This window comes from Monodon monoceros, unplaced genomic scaffold (genome assembly GCF_005190385.1).
Source record: "Monodon monoceros isolate NGI ecotype Baffin Bay Population unplaced genomic scaffold, NGI_Narwhal_1 Super_Scaffold_11, whole genome shotgun sequence".
In the NCBI taxonomy this organism is placed as follows: domain Eukaryota; kingdom Metazoa; phylum Chordata; class Mammalia; order Artiodactyla; family Monodontidae; genus Monodon; species Monodon monoceros.
In genome coordinates, this window is record NW_021703767.1 from 114809194 (window position 1) to 114824160 (window position 14967).

Sequence of the window (14967 nt, forward strand, 5' to 3'; positions counted from 1 at the left end):
TTCTTCTAGCCAATTTATGTAGCCAATTTCAGATGCCTTGTAAATTTGTGTTGGTAAGTTTTTTGCTTCTATTACCGAAAATCAAGAATGGAACTTCCCGAAATTTTTTGTATATATATATATTTTTTCCAGGAATAGAATTTAAAAATCTCAACAGTGAAATACTATATCTACTACCATGACTACTTACCAACTCAGCATTGTTCTTGGGGAGTTTGTAATCATAGGAGTAAGGGTAGAGTATCATCTGGGAGTATGAGTGGATTGTCAGATATGCTTTGATGGAAGAGAGGTTGTTGCGGATGAAATTAGCCAGGGCCTTGGTCTCTTTTTCAGACTCTGCAGCAGATCCACAGTAAGTTTCATCACAGGGGTTTTTAGAGGCTCCGATAGCTGGAAAAACGTATTGTTGTTAATGGCAAATGGTCATCTACTGACATTCCCACAGGTCATGTTTCAAAATTTCAAATTAGAGAGTTAGAGGGTTAAAAAATAAGTTGTTTTCACAGGAGTTTTTATAATCATCCTCATGTATGTGTACATTATAAAGTATGCATACATTTAATCACAAGAGTAGGGTGTTTTTAAGCTAACAGGCTAAAAAGTTGCATGTGAAATCACCAGTATGTCCCTGTGTAGTGCTAAACAATGAGATCAATATAGTGTAAGAAGATTAATAAGTAGGAACAAACTAATATCCATGAGAAATTTCTATATTAGTATAATCATTTACTGAGAGTTGAATCACAATTTTATTTAAATAATTGTTTAAATAATTATTTAATGATGGTCTCCTCTAGATTTTACATTCCACAAGTAGTAGGATTATGTCTGGTTTGTTCAGTCTTATGTTTCCAGCGTCTAGCACAGCTGGGAACATAATAAAATAAGCAATACATTTTTATTGACTGAATAAACAAGCTGTTTATTGTCTGTGCTTTCAGAAAGTTAGAACTCTAAAATATAAAATTTTATATTTTTTTCTTATTTTAGACACTAATGTGTTTTCCTGTTACTTTCTTCCTATGCTTTTCAAAAGATGCATGCAAAATGGTCAGCCAGATACTTACTGCACCAACCAGCATCAAAATTTCTGTTGGGGTCTGTGCCAATGCAGGTGGATCCAGCGTTGGTGGAGCGGGTCTTTCTCCACATTCGGTACTGAAAAGTGCAGTTTATGGTTAGGACAAGTATAGTAGAAAGTGGTTGGTTTTAATTTCATTGGCCCCTCTCAGTATTGGTTCATATACCTTGGTCCAGGTATAGATGTAGCCATCGATATTGACCACAGGCAAGACATAAAAGTCTAGCTTGTCGAGAAATTCTGTCATGTTGCTCTCATGTCCATAGGTGCCAACAGCCTGTGTATAAATTACAAAGCAGAATTTCATGGAAAAATGGAATGCATTATGCTGCTAAAATTTACATAGACGAGATGAATGTTGACTTTGGTAACAAAAGTGGCATCCCCTTTTGAAGTAGATATTATTAATATTTAAAAAGCAAATAGCAAAATATTACTGACAGTTTTGTTTAAAATAGTTTCTAGTTCTTCCCTTTTTCTAGGATACTCTGTTTCAGTGGTCCCCAACCTTTTTGGCACCAGGCACCGGTTTCGTGGAAGACAGTTTTTCCACGGATGGGGGTGGGGGGTGTTCAGGCGGTAACGCGAGTGATGGTTCAGGCGGTAACGCGAGCGCTGGGGAGCGGCAGATGAAGCTTCACTCGCTCACCCGCCACTCACCTCCTGCTGTGCGGCCCAGTTCCTGACAGGCCGTGGACAGGTACCAGTCCACAGCCCGGGCGTTGGGGACCCCTGCTCTATTTCATCCATATATACCTCATATAATTATTACTTTTTATTTTAACTACTTTAAAGATGAACGAAAATTCAATAAAATTAAAGACTTAAAGAACGTGAATACTCATTTCCTTTGAAATAGTAACTGTGATAACTTTTTTTCAAAGTTAGTAGGATATGAGGGTAAGAACTTTCTTTCAAAGTTAGTAGGCTATGAGGGTATTCCTAGTAAGTAAGGAATGTCTGTGGATGGCTCTGCATGTTCCTAATACTGTCATCTAGAAATTTGTTTAATTTTGGTGAGACCTCCTGTAGATGGTCTCAGTAGAGGAAGAAGAATGAAAAAGGCTCCCACTATGAAGTGAGATCACACTGATGGATTTTGGAGAGGCTCTCACCAAGTCTCAAGTTGCATAATGATGGAAGTCTTCTTCTTATTCCTCTTACTTGAGAAGGGAACTCTGTTAAGGGTCTAGCTCTCCCTGCTAAGTGATGTGGATACCTATCTATGAATGAAGGACCTCATACCCATTTATTATGTTCTCTTAGTCACAGTTCTTCAGCCCCAGGATTACATTAAATTTACGTTCAACTCTTCCCTAGGCTTGCTTGAAGGGATTTTTAAGATATTTACGGTTTCTGTGTAGTAACAGTTTTTATATATTCTTCATGGCTCTATACATGTATGTTTATTAAAATAACACATGGTAAAGCATGTGCTTTTTCTGTTGGAAGAGCTATAGAACCATGTTCTGTTAGTGGTCTGTGATTAGTGGTAACCAAAGTAATGATGAAAGTCTTTCTTTCTAGATGGCAGATAATGAGATACTCACTGAAATTAAATGGTGCCAGTTGGACACATAACATGTCTAGAAACCAAGAGCCTAAAGAATAGATACAGAAGTGCTTTACCCAAAAGAAATTATCTTGTATATAATAATAGTCTTATATTTTTAAAGTATTTCAATATTTTAAACTTTACTTTTGAAATAATTTTAGACTTATAGAAGAGTTGCAGATACAGGGAGTTCTCATATACCTTTTACCCAGCTTCCCCGCACTGTAGTTGGTCGTCACGTCTCCTCTTATCTGTGACAATTCCTCAGACTTTCCTTTATGACTTTGACACAGGTGTTGTTAACCTTGATCACCTGGTTAAGGTAGTTTCTGCTAGGCTTCTCCACTGTAAATTTTGCCTTTGTAATGTAATACATATTTTTTAAGAGATACTTTGCTGCTGCAAATAACCTAGTTGTCTTTAAACTTTTACCCACTAATCCTTGTATCCATCTGTAGATTTTCATGAAGTAGTTATTACTGTGGTGTTCTAATGGTAACTTTCTATTTTGCTCATTTGTACATGTATTAGTTGTAATTCTTCTATAAGAAAGAGTTGTTCCTTCTCTCCCTTTTTTTTAATTTATTGAATCATCTATACCATTATGGACTCATGGATATTTAAAAGGGTTTTTACATATATCTTACCATTAGAATTATAAAGGAGTGGAAAACAGTATCATTTAGAATAGGGACCACTATGTATTGTTTTCTTTTACTCTGAAGTATACATTGATTATTACCTAGGAGATAATGATCAAGTTAGTGGTTTTTCCACAATCATTAACTTTTAAATGACCTATCCACGATATTTACTACCTGTTAGCCTTTCTACCAAAGGTGGGTAAGAAAGTTAAGATGAGTGAAATACAAATAAATACCATTTGCTAGCTGTTTAAAAATTTTGCCTTATCAAGTTTCTTGGTGACCTTTATAGCTTGGACCTTGGAATTATGAATTTTTTCTATGCTATTATTCTCTTTTATTATAGTTAGATTACAAGGGATTGATTGAAATAAAAAAAAATACTTTCTACTTTCCTCTGCCAGTAATCATTCTACATACTGACCTCTCTCACAAACCACTGGCAAAATGCAGGGGAAATCCACTCTCTGGCATGGAAACCGCAGTCCATGAAAATGGCAGGCTTATTTGGTCCAGGTCTCCCAACCTATTACAAACAAAAGGAAAAGGGAAACTGTGATTCATCATATTCAGGGGTTAACATTCACTACCCATCTGGGCTTTGGACTCAACAGGTGAAACCTGACAGCAGCAAGAGGTACATTCCATGATTAAATTAAAACATAATACTAGCACGGTATGTTCTTGCCTCTAGACACTCACAATATTTGAGCTGAAGGCTTACATGGCTGTTTATTATTTTTATTAAGCTTGACAAGCTCATATTTTTCAGAAGATGCTTGATTACCCTGCTTAATTGTACTCACATGGAGGTTATTTTCTGCTGCTACTATTAGGAGACGTGACCAAGACAACTGGATGAGTAATTAGAAGTAATCATGATTCTTGCTAATCTTGTAAGAAGTTTTCCTTCTCTCCCATTTATTCCATGTCTTTTTATTTTCTTCATTAGAATTGCATGATAAAAATGGCATTAGAGGACGACAGAAACAAATTGTTGATACGCTGTGTACCGTTGTCTGATAGATATGAAGTTTATGAACCTCTTTAGCAAATGGATTTGCAAACAACATCTGGGAGAGGACAATTTCATCAAGGTAGATGATCATTTACATTGCTTACAGGAATGTGGTTAAATTTATAGAACTGCTCTTATTTTATTGCATTTTTTCTTTTGAATAAATCAAAATAATGATTTTAAAATTTACATATGATAAAACAATCTGGGGAATCTGTTTGAGGCAGGGAAAGAGTTATAACAATGTTTGGGATGAATATGTCTGTGAAACAGATGTTAATGTGTTAGAATTCATTGATTTAAAGCCCTCAGACATGGGAAGGTTATGGTTAAAAAGGATTACCTTGAGGAGGTATATAGTGTTTCCTAAAAATGTAGTTCCGATGGCACTGCGAGAGATGAGGTCTGGATTTTCACTGGCGACTTGTTGAGTCCAAGCCTCTATCTACCAAATGGAACCATCTGTGAGTTAATGTGACATTCTTGGTTCAATTCCCAAAGCAATGTCTGTCTAAATCACGTGCGCATCATACCGTTTCCCAGTTGTTGTAATTCTCGTAACTGTGTCCAGTTGCACGGAACCTGCTATCAAACTGAGCCTCCAGCACAGATCTGAGGTTGCTTATTAATACCCTGTAATAAATCAGAGGGGGTGCTCCTGTAAACATAAGCATGTCTCCCAGTCAGCAAAAACCCAGAGTTTCTGCTTTAGCCGATGGTACAGTACATTCTCCATGAAGTCAGATCTGTCCTCTGATTATGCCTTTCAACTTGAGCTACTCATCACAAAGTAAGTAAATCATTGAGAAGGATACTGGAGACTATGAGCAAGGCAGGCTCTTCTTTGGCCCAAACTTCACCTGTTTGGGGGTCCTTGGACCTTAAACTTGGAAAATGATTTCCCTGGTACCTGGGGCATTCTGCATCAGGGCCTTGGGCTCAACACAGAAGCATGCCCTTAAGCCCCATCGATGGTCTTTCTTCCTCAAGATTTTCCTTGTTTTAGCACTGAAAGTCCCATGTCCCAGGAACCTACTCAATCCCAGGTAGATTGGGACAGCCAGTCACCTGAGGCCTTTCTCTAGGTTTTGAGAAAAATATCTTGATGGGTGGAAATTCAGAAATATTGACAAGCTAAAGATTTTTTTAGACCAAAGAATACTGAGTTTAAAGTATTCGTTTCTGCTTGCCTTTCTTTTGGCTGGTTTAAAGTAATATAAGAATGGTTCTGTAGCAAGGTAATATGAAAATTGGTGACAGAAACTTTGAGGCTTGCTTATTTCTAAAAATGATTATTCAGGTGAAAGGTCTTATTATAAGAGGCACGTGTGAAGGTGTGGGTATATATGACTTTGTTTCTCTTTGCTACTTTTGAGTGGAAAGTGTGTTCTGAAGGGACAAAATTTTATGAGCATTAATGTCCTTGATCATAGACTGTAAATATCATGGGCAGTAGTTAGTTTACAGAAACTTCTATTATCCACAGTCAAGCCTTGAAATGTTTTTATCTGACACACAGAGAATTGTAGCCGCATATCAAAAGTCTACTTCTCCTCCAGCTGCCCCAAGGGCATTCTGATCAAGTATGTCAGGGACATCCTCTGAACCTCCCTCCTGCTCTCTCCTTCTTTTGGTTAACTGTGCATGAACTTGTGTCTGTTTATGGAAAATACAATAAATTAATACTAAATGATATTTGTTTCCTAGCAAGAGGCAAATACTGTCTTAAGGGCTTAACTATCTTAAGGTAGTATTAAAAAAGAAAAAAAGAAAAGGAGAAGAGTTTAATATTTATTCCGTGGAAAGAAAATTTCCCATTAAGCAGCCATCAGTACTTTGTTAGTGCTTTCATTTCTATGGCTGCTATAAGTTACCACAAACTAAGTGGCTTAAAACAACATGAATTTATTATTTTACAGCTTAGAAGTCCAACACAGGTCTCACTGGGCTAAGATCAACATGTGAACAGTGAAGTGCTTTCTGGAAGCTCTAGGGGAGAGTCTGATTCCTTGCCCTTTAAAGGCTGCCCACATTCCTTGGCTGTTTGCCCTTCTCCATCTTCAAAGCCAGCAATAGCAGCTCAAGTCCTTCTCATGTTTCATCACTCTGACTTCCTCTCCTGCCTCCCTCTTCCACTTGTAAGGACCCTGTGGTTACTTTGGACTTCTCAGGACAATTTAGGATAATCTACCTATTTTAAGTTCAGCTGCTTAGCAAACCTTAATTCCATCTACAATCCTAACTTCTCTTTGCCATTAGCATATATTCAGATGTTCTAGGGGTTGGGATGTAGACATTTTGGAGGGACAGTCATTCTGCCTGCTATAGTTAGGAACAATGATTATAGTAAGTGCTATAATTAATTATATTCAACACCCAAATTGGATTGTTAGGGAACAGGGTGGAATTAGAAAGAATCTAGAATTAGAAATCAAAAGATCAGGGTCATAGTTTTGCCTAACATGTAAATTGGTTTCAGCAAAGTCATTTAATCTCTGGGCCTTATTTCATAATTTGTACAATGGGATATTTATTAGCTGGTATTCAATGTCCTTTTCAGTTCTAAAATGCAATGACTTGACTCAAATTCCTAGGCCTTGGTCATTTACATAGATGTCTTCCAAGGTTTATGAAGAAAAAAAAATTAAACTACAGTAAAGTTGCCAGTTACCACCTTCATAAACTCTAGGGAAACATCTAGAATAGAGATAGTTTAGGTAAATGATTTTCAAATATAGCTAAAAACTAAAAACAAAACCAAAACAAGTAAAACAAAAACCTTGAAAACTGAAAATCAACAGGCAGAAAGCTTTAAGAAAACAACTGTATTCCAAGATTATCAGTTTGAAAGAACAAACTGATAATTCCAAGATTGTCAGTTTGAAAGAACAAATCCTGCCTAACAAGGATGAACTTCTCTGACAGAATGGCAAAACTAAAAATCCAAGAGGAAATGGTAAATGACATCTACTTTCCCTTTAACAAGATTTTCCATTGACAGCGAGTAAAATAATCATCTAGGTCGCATGGCTTCTTAGTGGTGGTCCAGAGAAAAGAAATCATCAGTTAATTGCTCCCAGGCATTCTACAGCCTCAGGACATTCAGTAGACATTTGTCCCTAAGACCATAGCCATAATGATCTCTGACCTACCAGGAACCAGCTCTGAGTAGAGGGGGGAAATAGGGCTTCCACAGCGTATTGCAATATCCTTCTTTTGCATACAATCCTCAAATTCAAATTATTTGGGAGAATAAGTGACAATGTGGAGGTTAGTGTTTTGTTTGGTACTAAGAAGAGACAATCTGTTAGAGTTATTATTATGTTAATATTTAAACATTTTCATCAATAATCAGGACAAAGAAGCATAATAAAACCAGTTAGATTTAAGATGACACCCAAGAGTAAAAGTGTCCTCTAGTAACTTGCAAAAGAGTATCAGAATGAGGTTGAAATGTGGTGCTTTTGCCTGAAGGTGGGAAATTGACCTTAAATGATCCTTTCCAGCCCTATGATTTTATTAGATTTAGAACAAAGTACTACTTTAGCCACATTACAAAATATTATTACTAAATAATGAGCTTCTATTCTAGGAGATTAAAATAATGACTCATAATGTAATAGGGACTGCATTACAGCTGCAAAATACAGAGACACGTACACTATTTTATACTTTTATATGTTCCTTTTATAGTGCTATCCCACTTCTTTTTTTTTTTTTTTTTTCTAAGCATGCAGGCAAATTAGATAACGGGACTCCCAACAAAGCAAGAAACACAATGTCTGAGGAGTAGAGACATGAGTTAGTTTTCTCCCCCTTTCAGATTCCTGAAAAAGGAGTATTAGGTCAGTCCCCAGACTACACACCCATTGCTATTGAAGAACATTACTATGTACACATTGTTATCCAAGGACACTTTACTGATCGAATCTGAAATATGCAGAAAAATGTTATAGGCAGATAGCAACCATCAGTCTCTTCCTGCATTGGATAGGGCATAGACCACCTTACTGAAATTTGTAAGAAGGAATTCTGTGAAGGCCCACCCACCGAAAGATTCTGTCAACTTGGCTTCAGAACCATAAGTGGGAGATTTACACCATCCAATTCCTAGTCTTTCTGTACCTAGGGTGTGACATAAGCATTTAAAAATACAGTTATGGGGGGGGTGAAGTCAAGATGGCAGTGTGGGAAGATGCAGAGTTCACGTCTCCCCACAACTAGGGTGCCTGCCGGATGCTGGTGGGGGACACCGATGCCCAAGGAGACGGGAAGAACCCCCAAGCGAACTGGTAGGACATGGGAGTATGGAGGCCAGACAGGACTGGCGCCCCTGAGGGGTGGCTGAGAGGGACCCTTGGGGACTCAGATCAGGGGGGGAATGGGCCCAGCGTTTCCCCTGCCCAATCGGCCAGGGAAGTCTGCCCAGCTCTCGGGCCAGGTCCTATGACCTCAGAGGTCCCCTCCAGGCCGGGTTGGTCCTGGGAGCATAGGAGGGAGCCCAGGAGAGAACAGGAAAGGCAGGTGGGGGGGCCCTCCAGGACCAGAGGAGTAGAAAGGAGCAGAGGGCGTTTGCCCCACCCACTCGGGCTGGGGGAGCCTGCTGAGCTCCCAAGCCAGTCCCCTGCACTCCAAAGTCCCCTCCAGGCCACGTGGGCCCTGGGGGCATAGGAGGGAGATCAGGAGAGGCAGGTGAGAGGAGACCTCCAGGAGGAACAGGAGAGGAGTGGAGGAAGCCTGCTGGGCTCCCAGGTGGGGTCCTCTGCCCTCTGAGACCAGAGGTGGGAAGCACACCTGGGCCTCTTCTGTTGAGCCTAAGGCCCCCCCACCCTCGGACTTTTCCAGCCCTGTGGGTCCTAAGCAGAGGCCCCGCCCACCACCCAAACCTCACCCCTACTTAGGCCCTGCCCTCCACAGCCAAGGGCTTTTCCACCTTTTTTTTTCTTCCTTCTCTTTTTTTTACTATTGTGGCTCTGTTTTACCTTCCAGTTGTTGTTTCATCTATATTTTTATTTTTATATGTTTTCTAACATAGCTGTTAGTTTCTAAGTCTAATTTTACTTTTTACTTTGTTATTGTCTTTTTTTTTTTTTTTTTTTTGGCCATCCTGCACAACTTGCAGGATCTTGGTTCATGAGCCAGGGGTTGGGACGAAGCTCCTGTGGTGGGAGCTCTGAGTCCGAACCACTGGACTAACAGAAAGCCTCAGACCCCAGGGAATATTCATTGGAGTGAGGTCTCCTGGAGGTCCTCATCTCAGCGCCAAGACCCAGCTCTACCCAACAGCCTACAAACTCCAGTGTTGGAAGCCTCAGGCCCAACAACCAGTAAGACGGGAACACAATCTCACTTATAACAAAAAAGGAAAAAGAAAATTGAGACAGCAAAATAAAAATGTCACAGATGAAGAAGCAAGGTAAAAATCTACAAGACTAAATAAATGAAGAGGAAGTAGGCAATCTACCTGAAAAAGAATTCAGAGTAATGATAGTAAAGATGATCCAGAATCTCTGAAATAGAATGGAGGCATGGATTGAGAAAATACAAGAAATGTTTAACAAAGATCTAGAAGTACTAAAGAACAAACAGAGATGAAAAACACAGTAACTGAAATGGAAAATACACTATAAGGAATCAATAACAGAATAACTGAGGCAGAAGAACGAATAAGTGAGCGGGAAGACAAAATGGTGGAAATAACTGCTGAGGAACAGAACAAAGAAAAAAGAATGAAAAGAGTTGAAGACAATCTCAGAGACCTCTGGGACAACACTAAACGCGCCAACATTCAAATTATAGGGGTCCCAGAAGAAGAAAAAGAAAGGGTCTGAGAAAACATTTGAAGAGATTATAGTGGAAAACTTCCCAAACATGGGAAAGGAAATAGTCACCCAAATCCAGGAAGCACAGAGCATCCCATACAGGATAAACCCTAGGAGAAACACACCAAGACACATATTAATCAAACTAACAAAAATTAAATTCAAAGAAAAAATATTAAAAGAAGCAAGGGAAAACAAAAAATAACATACAAAGGAATCCCCATAAGGTTATCAGCTGATTTTTCAGCAGAAACTCTGCAGGCCAGAAGGGAGTAGTAGGATATACTTAAAGTGATGAAAGAGAAGAACCTACAACCAAGATTGCTCTACCCAGCAACGATCTCATTCAGATTCAACAGAGAAATCAAAAGCTTTTCAGACAAACAAAAGCTAAGAGAATTAAGCAGCACCAAACCAGCTTTACAACAAATGCTAAAGAAACTTCTCTAGGCGGGAAACACAAGAGAAGGAAAGACCCACAAAAAAAACCCCCAAACAATTAAGGAAATGGTAATAGGAACATACATATCAATAATAACCTTGATACAGATGAAGCAGTTTGCAGGGCAGAAGTTGAGACACAGATGTAGAGAACAAACGTATGGACACCAAGGGGGGGAAAGCCATGGGGGGTAGGGATGGTGGTGTGCTGAATTGGGCAATTGAGATTGACATGTATACACTGATGTGTATAAAATTGATGACTAATAAGAACCTGCAGTATAAACAAACAAACAAAAAAACAACTAATACTAAACTTTCTTTGGGTTATTTGTATGGAAATATGTTAATATAAATGTTTCAGACATTACATGAAATTTCTAAAAATCTTATATGTTCTGCTATAATGTTATAAGTCATAATTCTAGTTATTACTTTAAAATATATATCTCAGAAATAACTAAATTTCCTTGTCAATTGCATTATTATGAACTTTCATCAAACCTTTAACCGTGGTCACTTTTAAGTCTTTTGTCATTTACAGATAGTTCTGGGTATACTCTGATGCTTTTGCAAAAATGTTCCTATAAAAGGGTTTCATCTTCAAGGAATTCATGGAAAAGACTGACAAGTACAGGTTTCTGGTAACTGACTATACTGCTGAACTGAATGAATAAGCATTTTCAGAACTCTAATGGAAAACTGATGAATTCATAAAAGTGCTAACAAAAGATCAAGTTGAAAAAAATTAATTACATGGGACTGAGTGAACTGATGAGGATGATTATAATTTTTGTGACTTTCTGTTTGAATTAAAAAAAAAAATCCCACAAGGACTCAGAGGCAAAAAAATATACAAATCAATTTTCACTGCAAAGTAAAGGAGCTGTTACAGTGGAGGATTACAGGACTGAATGTCAATATTATGACATAGTATGAGTGTGTTTTGTGTTTGGTAATTGCAATCATTGTTGCTTTTGTTGTGGTCATCCATTTACAATGCTTGGTGTCAGTTTATTTATCTGTTGTAAAAAAAATACAGTGTATGTGTGTGAAAAGAAAAAAAATAACCTTGAATGTAAATGGATTAAATCCTCCAACCAAAAGACACAGACTGGCTGAATGATACAGAAACAAGACCCATATATATGCTGTCTACAAGAGACCCACTTCAGACCTAGGGATACATACAGACTGAAAGTGAAGGGATGGAAAAAGATATTCCATGCAAATGGAAATCAAAAGAAAGCTGGAGTAGCAAACTCATATCAGATGAAATAGACTTTAAAATAAAGGCTGTTACAAGAGATAAGGAAGGACACTACATAATGATCAAGGGATCAATGCAAGAAGAAGATATAACAATTATAAATGTTTATGCACCCAACATAGGAGCATCTCAACACATAAGGCAAATGCTAACAACCATGAAATGGGAAATCAACAGTAACACAATAAAAATAGGGGACTTTAACACCCCACTTACACCAATTGACAGATCATCCAAATAGAAAATAAATAAGGAAACACAAGCTTTAAATGACACAGTAGACCAGATAGATTTAATTGATATTTATAGAACATTCCACCTGAAAGTGGCAGAATACACTTTCTTCTCAAGTGCACACGGAACATTCTCCAGGATAGATCGCATCTTGGGTCACAAATCAAGCCTCAGAAAATTTAAGAAAATTGAAATTGTATCAGGCATCTTTTCTGACCACAATGCTATGAGACTGGAAATCAATTACAGGGAAAAACCTGTAAAACCCACAAATACATGGAGGCTGAAGTGCACTACTAAATAACCAAGAGGTCACTGAAGAAATAAAAGAAGGAAAAAAATACATAGAAACAAATGACAATAAAAACATAACGACCCAAAACCTATGGGATGCAGCAAAAGCATTTCTAAGAGGGAAGTTTATAGCAATTCAATCTCACCTCAAGAAACAAGAAAAATCTCAAATAAACAATCTAACCCTATACCTAAAGCAGCTAGGGAAAGAAGAACAAAGAAAACCAATGTCAGTATAGAAGGAAAGAAATCATAAAGATCGGAGCAGAAATAAATGAAATAGAAACGAAGGAAACAATAGCAAAGATTAATAAAACTAAAAGTTGGTTCTTTGAGAAGATAGACGAAACTGATAAACCCTTAGCCAGACTGATCAAGAAAATAAGGGAGAGGATGCAAATCAATAAAATTAGAAATGATAAAGGAAAATCACAACTGACACCACAGAAATACAAAGGATTATAAGAGACTACTACAAACAACTATATGCCAATAAAATGGACAACCACGAAGAAATGGACAAATTCTTGGAAAGGTACAGCTTTCCAAGACTGAACCAGGAAGAATTAGAAAATATAAACAGACCTATCACAAGTAATGAAATTGAAAGTGTAATTAAAAATCTTACAACAAAAAAAAGTCCAGGACCAGGTGGCTTCACAGGCAAATTCTATCAAATATTTAGAGAAGAGCTAGCACCCATCCTTCTCAAACTCTTCCAAAACATTGCAGAAGGAGGAACACTCTCAAATTCATTCTATGAAGCCACCATCCCCCTGATACCAAACCAGAGAGGTATCACAAAAAAAGAAAACTATAGAACAATATCACTGATGAATATAGATGCAAAAATCCTGAACAAAATACTAGCAAACAGAATCCAACAACATATTAAAAGGATCATACACCATGATCAAGTGGGATTTATCCCAGGGATGCAGGGATTCTTCAATATATGCAAATCAATCAATGTGATACACCATATTAACAAATTGAAGGATAAAAACCATATTATCATCTCAATAGATGCAGAAAAAGCTTTTGTCAAAATTCAACACCCATTTATGTTAAAAACTCTTCAGAAAATGGTCATAGAGGGAACCTACCACAATATAATAAAGGCCATATATGACAAACCCACAGCAAATACTATACTCAGTGGTGAAAAAATGAAAGCGTTTCCACTAAGATCAGGAAGAAGACAAGGTTGTACTCTCTTGCTCTTAGTCAACATAGTTTTGGAAGTCCTAGTCACGGCAGTCAGAGAAGAAAAAAGAAATAAAAGGGATACAAGTTGGAAAAGAAGAAGTAAAACTGTCACTCTTTGCAGATGACATGATACTATACATAGAAAATCCTAAAGATGCCACCAGAAAACAAATGGAACTAATTAGGGAATTTGGTAAGGTTGCAAGATACAAAATTAATGCACAGAAATCTCTGGCATTCCTATACACTAACAACGAAAAATCAGAAAGAGAAATTAGGGAAACAATCCCATTTACCACTGCAACAAAAAGAATAAAATACCTAGGAATAAACCTACCTAAGGAGGCAAAAGACTTGTACTCAGAAAACTATAAAACACTGATGAAAGAAATTAAAGGTGAGATAAACAGATGGAGAAATATACCATGTTCTTGGATAGGAAGAATCAACATTGTGAAAATGACTCTAGTACCCAAAGAAATCTACAGATTCAATGCAATCCCTTTCAAACTACCAGTGGCATTCTTCACAGAATTAGAACAAAAAATTTTACAATTTATATGGAAACACAAAAGACCCTGAATAGCCAAAGTAGTCTTGAGGGATAAAAACAGAGCTGGAGGAATCAGGCTCCCTGACTTCAAACTATACTACAAAGCTACAGTAATCAAGACAGTATGGTACTGGCACAAAAACAGAAATATAGATCAGTGGAACAGGATAGAAAGCCCAGAGATAAACCCATGCACATATGATCAACCTAATTTATGACAAAGGAGGCAAGAATATACAATGGAGAAAAGACAGCCTCTTTAGTAAGTGGTGCTGGGAAAACTGGACAGCTACATCTAAAAGGATGAAATTAGAACACTCTCTAACACCATACACAAAAATAAACTCAAAGTGGATTAAAGACATAAATATAAGACCAGACAGTATAAAACTCTTAGAGGAAAACATAGGCAGAACACTCTTTGACGTAAACCACAGCAAGATCTTTTTTGACCCACCTCCTAGAGTAATGGAAATAAAAACAAAAATAAATAAATGGGACCTAATGGAACTTCAAAGCTTTTGCACAGCAAAGGAAACCATAAACAAGATGAAAAGACAACCATCAGAACGGGAGAAAATACTTGCAACTGAAACAACAGAGAAAGGATTAATCTCCAAAATATACAGACAGCTCATGGAGCTCAATATCAAAAAAACAAACAATCCAATCCAAAAATGGGCAGAAAACCTAAATAGACATTTCACTGAAGAAAACATACAGATGGCCAAGAGGCACATGAAAAGATGCTCAACATCACTAATTACTAGAGAAATGCAAATCAAAACTACAGTGAGGGGCTTCCCTGGTGGCGCAGTGGTTGGGAGTCTGCCTGCCGACGCG

The 14967-nt window shown here is 37.6% G+C and overlaps 1 protein-coding gene across 1 annotated transcript in view; it reads right to left on the reverse strand.

The window, feature by feature from the left end:
* CPB1 (carboxypeptidase B1) overlaps positions 1 to 14967 on the reverse strand; it is a 39710-nt gene that overhangs the window by 13457 nt on the left and 11286 nt on the right. The window contains exons 4-9 of the mRNA XM_029215244.1: positions 4835 to 4934; positions 4645 to 4746; positions 3708 to 3809; positions 1251 to 1361; positions 1071 to 1161; positions 191 to 393 (exon numbers count right to left, since the gene is read on the reverse strand). Coding sequence (XP_029071077.1) covers positions 191 to 393; positions 1071 to 1161; positions 1251 to 1361; positions 3708 to 3809; positions 4645 to 4746; positions 4835 to 4934 — 709 coding nt within the window. The remainder of the gene's footprint in view (positions 1 to 190; positions 394 to 1070; positions 1162 to 1250; positions 1362 to 3707; positions 3810 to 4644; positions 4747 to 4834; positions 4935 to 14967) is intronic.